We start from the raw sequence: 14096 nt of genomic DNA on the forward strand, positions 1-14096 counted from the left end.
TCTCATCTCTGAGATGTTTGCTTTCTACCCCAAGCTTTTACCTCAGGTCTGTGTCACTTTATTTAGAGACTTGGAAGCGCTGCCAGCTTTAGAAAGAGGTCCCAGCGGCCGATGTTGCTGAAGGCAAATATAATTCCATTTATGTGGAAAATAATCATTAGCCTCGGACATAGTTGCAATGTTACACGCGTCATCCGAGAAGGACTTTTCTTTGGGATGTGCAAATCATTGTCCATAGGAAGCCCTTCACAGAAGCACACTGGCATCTTTTTAACACCCTGACAAGCTGTTCTCCTGGGAGGCACGGCGCAAGGACACAGCAGGAACATCTCACTAGTTATATTAGTAAATTAAAAGCACTTGGAGACGGCTTGGTAGAGCTCCCAGGAAACAGGCGCTGCCCTGTTTTACAGGATGCGGTCAAGTGCTCATTGCATGAGCTGGGGCCACATGTGGAGCAATTTCTAAATGAATGTTGACAGTATGCAAAGACCTCTTGAATCCCTCTGACTGTAGGTCTCCCCTAATCCATTCGTGCAGTGACTTGGGCCAACACATTCCAACATGGGAGCCTAAATAAGAGGGCTGATTCTGCCTCGACTCCCAGTGCAACATCCTTCTCTGACTGTTCTCAAATCTCTGAGCACAGCCTGTACAGCCCTGGGCATGGTGGCCCTCACTGCTGTGCTGCCTCTGGAGTCAGGTAATGCACAAGAGAGAGGCATTTAAGGACATTTAAGGGTGTGCAGTGCCTGCTGTTGCCCTGTGCCTGTTGGTTCCTGCACTTTGCTGGGAGGCACAAAGGGTGCCTGATGGGGGCTTGGGCTCTGCTGGGCTGCAGCACCTTGTTCAGGAGCATGTTCCCCACTCCCTCCATAGAGGAAGGTGTGGAAATGCTCATCAAAAGAGCCAGATGGCTCCAGAATGCAACTCCAAGCCTGCTCCCAGCCCAGCCATTACTTTCTTCCAGCTGTCTCAACCCTCTCTGCCAGAATACACCATTTGTTTTACAAACCAGCTCTCGGACAGGCTGCAGTGCAGGCAGCACATGCTGAAAGCAGCTTGGAAGAGCAAGGCTCTAACTCAGAGTCCATAGAAAACACCACCCTGGCACATCAGCATGCTGGGGCCTCTGCCAGGGCAGAGCTGAAAGCATCAATGGACATGCTGCCTTCAGCTGCCAGGGCACAGATGTTCTCATGATAATTGGCTGCATGGCAATCGCAGTCCACAGCACATTTCACCAGGTGGAGCAACTGGAAAAATCCACTACTGCATTAGAATATCACCTAGGTATGTGATCTTTTACAGATAAGGGGGTGCAAGTCCCAAAGATATGAGTTAGGGAGTGGCACAAAAGGAGCCACACTTGACAGACTCCGCTGCAAAGACAAATGTCTCTGGGTGAGAGACATTTGGTCTTTTACCTGGAACTGGAGAGGAATGTGAGCAGAATAAAGAGTGATGTTGGCATTTGGAACATAGCAACATCCAGGTAAAACCAAAGGGGATTACTTTGTTTTAATGCACAAGACTTGTACTGTCAAAAGAGCTTATTTTTGCCATCACAATTTGTTGAAATTATCCTGGACTGGAAGATCCCCTTGAAAAATCAAGAGCTTTTTCTTGCTTTTCATAGCCCAGATCAATGGTGTGGCCCCTCTTGGTCTCCACACTGTGCTGTATAATGTCTGGTGGCAGACTCAGGGGAAAGGAGATTAAGGTTGGAGATATGCATCAGCTTTCATGTGGAGCATAAATGCAAAGAGAATTTCCCCGTTCCAAGAAGCATTGAAACAGCCAGAGAGCTACCTTGCTTCACAGAATTAACCATGGGCCTTTTAATTAACGTGGATAATGTCTGTGCACTGGAAGAACTGAGCTTGAAGGATGTCAAAGGGACAAGTCCTCACCTGATCTGTGTGTGCCAAGGGTGACCACTCTGATTTTGCTCTATTTTACTATCTCCAAGTACTCCTGAAATAGCACGAAACTCCATTGGAAATCATCTTTTCCAAGTTGTGTTCCTCCCCCTGCTGTCCCCAGGGGCAGGTACTTTGTTCTCCTGAGTGTTGATTTCACAGACACACCAAAGAGTGGCCTCCAAGGAGTTACACTGGGCACAGGAGTGTGGCAGGAAGGCTCCTGGGGCCAGCAGGCCCTGGGAGAGCCCTACGTGTGCGTTCACAAGGGTGCCTGGCTGCCAGACGATGCCATTCTTCTGGAGGAAGGCTCTGCCCCGGGCTGTTTGCTCAGTGAAAGGGCCAGGGTCACTGACAGATCCCATCATTTCGCTGCAGTGCAACTCTGTTGACATCTCTTTACTCCGGGGGAAAATCTGCCTCATTGTCTTCCCTGACCCTCAGCACATATGACTTAGCCACGCACTAATTATCTCCTGTAGTGCCAATGGAGGGATAAGCCACGGGGAATATGCTGTCTGCAAGCTCTGAGGGATAGGATTCACAAGGAGACCTTCAGCCTGGCCAAAAGAAGATCCCCCAAAATACCTTTCTGGCCAAGAGAAAAGAGTCCCCCAGAGGGCAGTTTGGAGGGATGAGTAAATCACCCTCTTCAGTGCCAATCTCCAGACTACAATGGGAAACAGGGAGATCAGCCCTTGGCCAGGACCTACACAAAGATCCTGGCAAATTCTGGCTGGGAAGGGTGTCCTCATCGGCTGTAATTTAGACATCTAAATGTGAGCTCAGGCCCTGAGGCCTCCAGTGCAGTGAGAGGAGAAGAAACAGGCCCTGCATCTGAGCCAAGGAGGAACTTCCCATGACAGCAGTCATGTTCCCACCAGCACTTTGGTCAAGCTTGAATCGTTTTTCCCCTCTTACCTACTGCCAAGTGGAAATGGGGCCATCTTCCCAGGTCATCTCCTCACCAAGCCATTCATGTCAGAGCATGGGATCAGGAGAGAAGCTGCCATGAGCTGCCCCCATGACAACTACACTGAGGAGACACTCCGTGTTCCCTGTGTGAGTTCAGCCACTTCTGCATCCTTCTGGACAAGAATAGCTCTAGGATTACTACTGTTGTAGTGTTTGATCAATCTTCTAAAAATAGGGTACACATAAGTAACAAAGAAGTCAAGGAATGAGCTGATGAAGAGAACTTGGAGACTACCCCATACGTGGCCCCAAAATTGTCAATGAAGAGCACTGTGCGTAGTAAACACACCTGAAACCCTAGGAAAAGGAAATTCCCAAACATGACCCTTGCAAAGGACACAGTGGCTGCCCTGCTGTGGTCACCCATTAACTCCATTGCCCTCTGTTTGCACGGAGAGCCAGCAGCAGGAAGCACACTGGCATTGCCGAGAGCAGGAGTGCCAGCAACTGCTGTAACGTGCACTGCTTGCATCCTGCCAGAGATTTAATTGGTGCCTATCTGCTGCCCTGGCACTCTCACCAAGCTGCATTTGCCCTGAAAGAGCAGGTTAATGATTGGCAAGAAGATTCAGGATATCCAGCTTACAAACCACAAGTGCTGTCCAGCAGCCATCGAACACTGGGCAGCCCCACTGGCTGGGGCAGGGGCTCTGGGGGGACACTTCCATCATCCCCAGCACTCAGTGGGTTAATTCAGGCAGAGGGAATCACTGCAATGCAAAGGCAGCGTGGGGATGGCCATGGCAAAGGCCCTTTGTGAGGGCAGGAGCAGCCTGGAGCATTCTCTCCCTTGCACAGCCCCCCATATCTCTTCTCTGCCCTCCAGCTGTGCTCAGCAGAGCTGGGCAGAGCTGGGCAGAGCGGTGGCCTTCGCAGTGCTTGAGGAAAACAAGTGTCCTATGCTGGCTGCTCTGCCTCCAGAGCATCATCTGGCCAGCTCAGTATCATCTACCGAAAGAACAAATGGGAAAGGGGACAGAAATGCCCTCAAGCAAAGCAATCAAATAAGAGGGGTAAGGACAGGAAGGTTTGGAGTTTTCAGCTTGGCAATCATCCCTTCTCTATCTCCCTTCCTTCCCTCACACCACCTCCTGACCCGCTCTGTGGTTGATCTGCTGGGATGGTGGGAGACAGGTAATGTCCTTGCAGTGCCCAGGACAGGACCAGCCATCCCCTGACCCACTCTACCTGCTCTCTCCTACCCCTGTTCCCCAACATTAAAATGCTGTTCTAACCTGAAAAGCAGATTTGCCCCTTCTCTGCTCAGCAGTGCTGTGGTCCCTCTGTGCCCAGGCTTGGGACAGGCTGATTTTAAGAGGAAGACTCGCCCAGTCCTCACTCTGCAGAGCTGACACTGACACTGGTCTCAGAGTGAGGGCCAGTTACTTCTGGGTTGGACAGTGTCAACAAGAGGGGACAAGATCGATAAGTACACTCCAAAGAGCAGGGTCACTTGTGCAACCCCCTCCAGGCTCAAATGCAGCCAGGGGTGTTCTGGCAATGGGAAGAGGTGTGGGGCAGCAGAGGCAGTGACACACAACCACACAGTGCCTGGAGTGGACTTTGTGGCTGCTGTGTTGAGAGGCAAATCCCTGTGCAGTGCTGCTGCTGCTCTCTGTGCCAGGCCAGGCTGTGGCACCTGCCAGGGTGTGACATCAATAAATGAGTAAAAGCTGAGTTTGGGGCTCTGGCTGATGCACAGACCCAATGTCACTGCAGGGTCCTTTGTATTACTTCTCCTTGAATTCAGGGCAATTGATCCATCCATTTATGAATGCTTCCTCCAACCCCAATGCCAGGATTTTAATTTCTTTGAGAAAATGTAGGTCCTGGAGCAGTTCTCTGAGGCCAGCTCCCAGCAGGTTCTTTCCCTGCTTCCTGTGATCTCATACAGGAGCAGTCCCAAGACTTCCCAGGGACTTCCCAGCACCAAATGTGGAACAGATTCCTTGTTATCCCCAAGAGTGTGTGACCTCAATACAGAGACAAGGCCCCTTGGGTGCCCAGGTCTCACTACTTCAGCAACCAAACCATGAGCTGGCTCTGTGGCAGGGAGGGAGAAGAGGGCAGTGCTGCTGGGGAGAAGGCACCGATGTCCTAGTTTGGAAGTGTATCACGTATTGGGTGGAGGATGATATGCTGGGCAAATCAGAGGCTGGACCAAAACTTCAGGGACTGCCAGAAGTGGGGAGGAAGGCCTGAGAGGACCTTTAAAGCAAAGCACATTAGTTATAAAGAATTAAGGAGGAGAGGGAGGTGCCATACCAAGAGCAGCTGTCACGGGGACAGCCCTGGACAGAGCTCCGCAATGGAGATGAGCAGAGCCAGGCTGCAAATACTGACACGGGGAAAAAGCATTTTGGGGAACAGAAATCATGGGAAAGGGATGGCACCTTCACATGGGCAGGTAACTATTGCTCAAAACCTCTGTGAAACAGCAGTGTGGTCATACACAGGGCGTGTAAGAGATCTAGCTAAAGTTTTGGGTCTCCTCGTGTCATTCTTTTCTCCCCAGGCCATTTTTCTGCAGCTGGTACACGTCGTAGATCCTCAGCAGTCTGCTCCATGGCAAATTCGTGCCTGCAGGTCTGTGATGTGCTGTGCTGGGTGAACTGCCAGCAGCCTCAGCCCTCACCCCAGCCCTCCTCCCCGAAGATAAAACATTTTAACTTAAACAGGATGAATGGGATTTCAGCTCGTGTCTCAGTGACGGCCTTGACCTAATCTGTGACATTTTGCAACTGCAGTGGGCGAAGGTCTGTAGAGAGAGATTTTTATTTTGTTTTTGTTTGCAGCCAATATGGCTGGAAAGACCACACCAAATTTCAGGCACATAAAGCTCCTTCCACCTCCAAGTCTGCAGAGCCCATCAGCTGAAGCAGCCCAGCAACTGACGGTGACTTGTTAGCAGCTATAATGCAGTCAAATTTGATTAAATGTCCATTCCCTGACTCTCTCAGGAGCCCCAACTTGCAAAGTTTGTGGATTGTTTGAGCTCAAGACCCAACTGCTTCTCCTTTCAGTTCTCAAATTCCCTGGTTCAGTCCCAGGTGCATTGGCCAAGATGATGTCCATCATCTCCTCTAAAACAACAAGCAAACAAACAAAGGAGATGGTCTCCTTCACACCCCCCTCCAATAAAGTGCCTTCAGCAGCTAAAACCAAATCCCAAATATCGGAGACTTATAATGCCATCGTGAGAGTTAGCGAGGCAGCAGCTCCCCTGGTGATTGTAACAACACCGGTGCTTGAGAAGAGTCTTCGCTTCAAGGCATCTGGAATTGCTCTTGCAAGATCCATTGTCAAATGAGCTTTTTCCTTTGTTTAAAAATGTCAGCCCAAAGACCCCTGCCAGAGTGGTGGTATAGCCTGCTTGGGTTCACTCTGGCTCCCACAAGGCTTCAACAGTCCTCTTTGCCCCTCCTTGTCTCCAGGCTTAATTAGGAAATCATTTATCTTTATTGGCACTCTCTTTCCCCTGCTGCTTTGGCATTATTTTTTTTTTTGGCCTTCATTCCAGTGCAGTGAGCTGTACAGGGAAGACCACAGCCCCATTCATTGTGGGTGGGGAATAATCTACAACTGGGAGCCCTACAAGGAGGACCCCAGCAATGAATCTGCTCAAGTGGCATCGCCTCCGGGACTACTGTACAGAAACAGGAGAGGAGGGTATCCCTTGGCTCCACTTACAGGCTAACAATAGGGATTCCTGGTGATACTGAAAGTAGGACACTACTCCCAAGGGATGTCATATGGTCAGCCTGTCCCAAACTGAACTGCCAACCCTCTCCAATCTAATGATACGCCTACTTCATCACCCCAGCAGTGTCCCTTGGTAGAAGAGCACACAAAGGGAAAGGGCTGTAAGGACAGGCACAGCTCGGGGACTCACAGGCTCCTGAGCTCCAGCTGAACATCTGCGTGTCCCAGGCTGAGCCTCGAGCATGACTTCAAGAGGGGAAGGTTCTCTACACCTCTAGAAGCAAAAACTCCCTTGACTTCCTCCACAGCTGGCACTTGACCATTTGCCAGAATAGTCAGAAAGTCAAAACCCAACCTGAACTGCTCGGGAGCCTCAGTCAGACCTCAGACACACTCAGCCAAAAATGGCATCACTTTGGCAGCTTGCGGGGAGAGCCCTTCACTAGGCTGTATTTCCACTACCACAGGCAATTCTTTCTTGGTAATTTCTCTGGGTTTCCCATCAACTGTGTTTTATTTAAATGGAGATGGAGATAAAATTCCAGCCAATAATTTATTCCACCTTAAAGAGGTTTCCCCTTCATGCAAGCTGGGCTTGCCCCAGCCTGTCACTAATTACAGATGGAACATGAAGTTCAGAAAGGAGGAATCAGAATTGTTCCCCTCCCTCCAGCAAATATCCATTAAAAAAACTTGACTCCTTTGCCTGATGGCACCAGAAGTTTTGCCGGTAAGTTTAAAAAGAAGAGGGAAAATGATTGATGGAAAAGCTGAAAAGCTGACATGCAGTTAAGTGCTCCTCTCCTCCTTACAACATATACATCCCTTATTTTGAAAGAGATCCCCTTTTCTAGAGATCAAACAAAAACCTGATCACCAAAAAAATGTGCTTCAGTCATACTTTCTAGTTAGAAACCTCAAGGCTTTTTAAACACACGGGGAGAAAAGCCAGGAATGAATCACAGAGGGCAACCATGTTCTTGTGTCCCATTCTAACCCTCTGCATGCTAAAGATCTGAGTGCTGGGGGCAGATTTCAGCTGTGCCCAGCTCTGCCAGGGTTTCACAGGGCCAAGGGAAACACTATGGACATCACTTTGCTGGAGGGCTCCTTTTGCCTGGCTCCAAGAGAAAACTCTTTTAGGTGTTAACTTCTAAAGAAATGATCCCGTGCACCTGGCCAGGTCCTGCACAGCCTGAGATGTTTTTGCTTTGTGTACTTTCCCTGTGAAGGTCCCTTCCCAGTGCTCCGTTTCTGGCCCTCTGAAATCCCCACTCTGAACTGAAGGGAAGCACAGAGGATTATCTGGAAACCAGTGCTATCTCTAAGTAGAGCCAGATGTATAAATCCCATTATTCTTAAAATAATCATTATAGAGTAAGATGTCCTTTCAGAGATTTACAGTTTGGGATGCTTCTCCTTCTCTGGAGTCCCCTCCCAACATGCTGGAAGTAATGCTCTACACCCATATCACATGTCCCTCCACTAAACTTGGCCCCACCAGCTGCACAATGAAGACATCAAAGTCATGAGGTCCCTCTCAGCCCTCAGCCTGCTCTGAGCAGTTTTCAGTGTTTGTTCCATGCAGTCAAGACCAGAGGAGGCAAGTCCAATGCCAGTGAACACTCTGCCTCGAGTTTTTCAGCTCCGGGGCCAGCAAACGCGGTGCAGGGGACAGAGGTGGCAATGCCAGGGTGGGTGTGCACAGACCCACCCAGATGCTCTCAGGGAAGTGCTCCTGCACTGCTAAACAAGGGGCAAATGCTCACTGGGGAGTAATTATCTCAGAACGACAGAATCATTTTGGTTGGAAAAGCCCTCTGAGATCACCCAGTCCAACCATTCCCCCAGCACTGCCAAGGCCATCAATGAACCGTCTCCCCAAGTGACACATCTACACAGTTTTTGAACTTCCACCACTTCCCTGGGTAGCTTGTTCCAATGCCTGATCACCATTTCAGTGAAGATGTTTTCCCTAATATCCAAACCCCCCTTGGCACAGCTTGAGGCCATTTCCTTTTGTTCCTGCTCAACAGCTGCTTGAGTCTAGTCTCCACAGCCTGGTCCCAGCACAAGACAAGCACATTTTAATGGCAGCAGGGAGCAGAAGCTGGAATGGGAAGCAATTCTGGGAATGCTTTGGGCTCAAACCTTTGCTGCTGAGGGAGTCTCAGACACCGGAGCAGGCTGGTGCTCAGCTTTCCTTAAAATGTTTATCCTTGGGCTTATTTTGCCAGCAGGAAGCCCTTCCAGCACCACACATCTTTGGCCTCTCACTGGAGAGCCAACACGTTGCCATGGAAACTGGTAAATGCAAAATTATGACTTGACAGCAGTGTCCTGAGGAAAGGGGACCACCTTCCTTCCATTTGCTCCTGTCCCTGGCCCAGGGACTGAATGTCCCCATCGCTGGGGGTGGGATGCCCTCCTGCCACAGCTTCGTGCTGGACACGGGGTGCCAGGAGGTGAGGAAGGGCTGGGATAACTGGGAGCACAGCAGGGCAGTGCTGGGTGTCTGCTCTGGGGCTGGCTGCTCTCTAGCTCTGAGGGAAATTGCTCCCCAACCTCCTGGGCAGGCAGGATTCCCATGCCTGGCTGCAGAGCATGCTGCAGACACTTTTCCAGTGCATCCCAGCCCCATCAGCCATTGCTAAACAACCAAGGCCATGAGACTGACCAGGGACACCAAAAACAGTGAGGGGAGCAGAGGAGAGATGTGGCAGCAGCCCTCTGGCCACGGGGAGCAACACACAACTTTCTCAGGCCTTTCTGGGAAAAGTCTGTGAGAAAATTAGAAAAAAGAAAGAGAAACAATTCTTGTCCTCACTTGCTACACCTCTTGTTCTGAACATGTAGAATGTGTTGTAAAGATTTGTTTACCAAAAAGTAGTTTCTTAATTAGCCAGTGGTGATGGTGTTTAGATTAGAGGACCAATTTTTAGGTCCAGGTGTATCATAACCATCTATAAAAGCAAGAATGTTTCTTAATAATGATAATAGAATAAAGAGATTGATCAATCTTCTGAGAATCATAGATTCAGTGCTAATTATTACCCAGCTGGGGGCCCGTTACTGGGACATAGAGAGGCAGGCACAGCTCTGCCCTGTCTCTGCTGCCTGCAAGCCCAGACAGCCCTCCCTGAGCAGACAGCACCCAGTTATCCGGGATGCACTGACCACCTCACTGCCTCATCCCGAAACAGCCACAAGCCCTAGAATTATTACAAAGGCGGTCAACCATCTTGGGTGTGACTCTGAAACCAAACCCAACAGGACTGAAATTAAATTAGGGCAATTGGCAACGCCCCGTTCAGACACAGAGTGATTTTTCTAACTGATTTGTAGTGGCTTCTTCTTTCTTTAAAAATTGCTACTCTAACAAGTCCATGATGACCTTGTATTCACACACCCACAACATATGCTAACAAAGAATTAGAATCAAATTTTCCAAGGGGTCAGGCAGTTGCAAGCTGACTTTTGCTGGCTAGGTCAGGATGCATGAACACAAGCATAGCCATGATAATGGAATAATTTTAAGATACATTATATGTAAATATTGGGCCTTGAGAAATATCAACATGGATTCATTTGAATCCATTCCCAGTGAGAACGCCTTAGCTTGGTCATTGGAGCCTCTATCTCCAGGTGCTTTAGCCCTGCCTGCATGAGGTGGTGCTGAGGGTGACAGTCACTGAGAGCCACCTGAGAGCTTTGCTGGGTGGGGACTTTGGGGCAGATGTGAGGGAGCTTGCCCTGGGTGGACAGATGGAAGGATTTGCACAAGACAAGGTCTCTGCAGATGACCATGACACCTGATCAGTGTGGTGAGGTAATCTTGCATCTCAGCCCTGCTCAGTGTAGAGAAGACTGAGAGGGGACCTCATTCATGCACATAAATATCTCCAAGGGGGGTCAGAGGATGGTGCCAGGCTCTTTTTGGTGGTGCCCAGTGACATGACAAGGAGCAATGGCCATAAACTAAATCATGAAAAGTTCCATCCCAGCATGGGGAAGAACTTCTTTACACTGAGGGTGGCAGAACAGTGGAACTGCTGCCCAGGGAGGATGTGGAGTCTCCTTCTCTGGAGACATTCCAACCCCACCTGGACATGTTCCTGTGTCACCTGCTCCAGGTGACCCTGCCTTGGCAGGGGGGTTGAACTGGATGATCTCCAGAGCTCCCTTCCAGCCCTAATTTGTCATTCTGTGATTTTTCAGTGGCCTTAGATGCTTCTGTGTCCACCTAAATTCAGGAGGGAACAAACCAATTCCTCCCACAGCCCTGCTGCTGAGTGATGGGGCAACAGCTGGGTTTGGGTACTTCTGCATCCAACCCCTAATCACAGAGCAGGAGTCACTCCAGGCAACCTGAGCTGCCCACAGCTACCAAGGAAAGCCTCCCCACGTCACAGGACACCTGCCTCAGGTATCCAATGCCTCCCTGACCCCAGGACAGCCCATCCACAAACCCAACACCTTCCCTGTGCATGCCCTGCTCCTCTCTCCACGACTCTCTGAGGACACTGGGGATCTCGCTTGCTCTCCTGGCCATGGAAACTGGGCTGAGGGTGGTCCTGTGGCCCTGAGGGAGCCCTCAGTGCTGCTCAGCAGAGACTTGGGGAGCACAGCAGCACCTCCAGCCAGATGGCCCCAGACCCAGGCCCTGAGTGAGCAGAGGCAGAGCAGCCCTGTGTCATACTTACTTCCCATTCCCATACTTGATCCGGATGTCTTTACTCTTCTTCAGCTCCTTCCCATCTTTAAACCATTTGTAGGATGGCTGAGGGTTTCCAGCAGTCGCCTCACATTTCAGGGAAATCTTCTCACCCACGTGAACATTTGGGCTCTTCAGTTTCTTCAGTTTGGGAGGAACAGCTAGGGAAAGAGAAAGGGGACACTGTGAAACCTGCCCCTCTCAGAGCTGTGCACACACAAGAGGAACCCCCCCAGCCCCTCCCCTGGGCCAAGCTCCTGCTGCCCCCTCTGCCACGAGGTGACAGAGAGGGGCTGCCCAGGGAAAACAGCACACAGGGAAGGAGCATGGAGTCAGAAATGTCCACACAGGGAACAGAGGGAGCCCTCAGGTCTGAGGCTCCCTGTGACCAGATGTGATGGTTCCACAGCAGCCCTACCCATGCAGGCAGGACCCTGTGTCTCCTGTCCCTGCAGAGCTCTGCTGAGCTCTCCAGGCTCTCCCACCACGCAGGAGCTCAAACTCTTCACGGATTATTTTTCCCCTGCTTCTGGCCATTGGTGCTGCAGATTATCAACACCTACCTGAACTCTGGGGCTGCCACAGGTGTGCTGCCAGTCCCACAGCCCCAGCAGCCCCAGCCAGAATGTTTCAGTGCAGATGGAGCAGAGGCAGGTCACAGGGAGCACGCCCCTGTGCCCCAGATGCTCCAAATCTGCTGCAGAGACCTTGTTCAGCTCAACATCAGCAGAGCAGTAACCACTGAGAGGGGCTGCAAGAAAATCCTGCATGTGTAAGGAGTTAGGAGGAACAGCCATTCTTCAGGCTGCAAGAAGAAAAATTAAAGAATAGGTATTTTAAATGGTTTTCTGCCAGCAGTGTCAGGCCGGCCAGCAGCCTTTCCAGCCTGGAGCCTGGCTCTGCACGTGGGTGTTTCAGAGAGGTGATTTTTACCATGCACCTGGAACATCAGACAGAGAGGGAGACACTTCTTATCAATCTCTGCCAGGCTTTATATTAAACCTGACAAGAAAGGATTAGCAGGCTTGCAATTTTTCTTTCAACTCACAGCTCTGCACTCTTCTAACTCCCTTTTTCTTTCTCAGTGTTAACCTTAAAAAAGGAAACAGCAACTTGCTGGCTTTGCCTTAAGAATATTGGTAACAATGGTTTCTCCTTATCTGAGGTGTGTTACAGATAGATAATTTCCTCTTTCTAATATGCACAAACCACCTTCTAATTGCCTTGTGCATTCTGATCTTGCGAAATGGCAGAGCACTCAAAGGCTGAGGGACTGGATGGGTTTCATCAGAACAATCACTGTTCTACAGACCTTTGTGTGTCTCCTCTAGTTCTTCATGCCAAGCTAAGTTAGTATAGGTTGATAGTATTTAAAGACTGTTCTCACCAAAAGGGATCTTACATGAAATAATAAAAAGCACAGCGATCATCAGGAATATGCTCCTGAGGTAGGAAGCTCTCAGCACTCTCATATTCCTGATGGGAATGAGAAGCTAAATTGCCCTTAATCAAAAGGATCTCAACATGGATAGAAATGGAACAGTTCAGGGTAACAGGAATTAGCCAAGCAGAGCTCACAGTGACTGAAAGGCAAGCCCAGGCTGGGAGTGGGTAACGTGGTCCCAGGCACATCAGACCTTGCAGCTGTGGCTGCCCCTGGATCCCTGGAAGTGTCCAAGGCCAGGCTGGACAGGGCTTGGAGCACCCTGGGATAGTGGAAGGTGCTGCTGTCCATGGCAGGGAGTTGAAATGAGATAAGTTTTAAGGTTCCCTAAGGCTGATTCAACCCAAACCATTTCATGATTTTCTAATGGGACAGGGACAGCACAAAACCATTGGGTCAGCTGCAGGCAAGGGATGCAGGCTGTGCACTGACATCTCTCACTGCTTCCCAGGTCACTGTGCTTTGGCACAAACAGGGACTTTTGACCAGAAATGATCTCAGCTTTCACCAAACTTTAGGAATTCTGTGAAAATCCAAGGTGTCATGGGTTTTGTGAAGCCCATATCCCTGATCCTTGCCTGGAAATGGGTTCCCCAGAAGAGCTGGAAGGCAGTGAAGGGAGAAGAGAGCTGGTCTCTTCTCAGAACACTGCACAGAGAGCCAGGAAGGTAAACAGGACCTTGCTTTTATAGGGGTCATTTTGGGGAATAGAGAAATAGAATCTCAAATATTTATTCTGTCTGAATGTGTGTGTCAGTTAGCTCCAATTGTACCCCGAGGTCACCCTGTCCCATGCCAACATTATCCATACACCTTAAATACAGGGAAGGTCCTGACCTTGGCATGGCTGCATCTGCTTTGTTTTATTTCCAGCCTGGTGGTCTGCAGAATTATGAAGAAGGCAGCATATGGACATAATATGGGTTAATTTGGACTGAGATACCAGTCACTGAAGGGAGAACTCTTGTCTCATTTCAGAGAAGCCACAGGTGTGAAGAATTCCAATATTTTATAAGCTAGAACGAGTAGTAGGATGTAAAGAAGGTCAACTGGTGTTAAAACTGATATAACATCTGAGTCCTGGGCGGTGGGGGGGTGAAAGAATATTCTTGTCTCCTTTCCATAGTTCCATGTGCTACCATACCAAGTGGAAGAGAAACTGGAAACTGCTGGGAGAAAGGGGTGTCAGCCCTGCCCCTCTGCACTGAAATGCTGGCAAGAGCAGAGCAAACTCCAGGGACCTGAAGCCTGTGGGAGAAGAGGGCCAAGAACAAGCAAGGAACTCTCCATGATCTCCCCACCAACATGAATCATGTCTCACCTAAAACTCTGCCACCAA

At 49.8% G+C, this 14096-nt stretch overlaps 1 protein-coding gene across 1 annotated transcript in view; it reads right to left on the reverse strand.

Annotated features, from left to right (window-relative positions):
• Positions 1-14096, reverse strand: part of NRG2 (neuregulin 2) — a 152937-nt gene that overhangs the window by 43564 nt on the left and 95277 nt on the right. Inside the window, exon 2 of the mRNA XM_041488018.1 lies at positions 11303-11474. Coding sequence (XP_041343952.1) covers positions 11303-11474 — 172 coding nt within the window. The remainder of the gene's footprint in view (positions 1-11302; positions 11475-14096) is intronic.

Source organism: Pyrgilauda ruficollis, unplaced genomic scaffold (genome assembly GCF_017590135.1).
Source record: "Pyrgilauda ruficollis isolate IOZ18807 unplaced genomic scaffold, ASM1759013v1 scaffold86, whole genome shotgun sequence".
Classification (NCBI taxonomy): domain Eukaryota; kingdom Metazoa; phylum Chordata; class Aves; order Passeriformes; family Passeridae; genus Pyrgilauda; species Pyrgilauda ruficollis.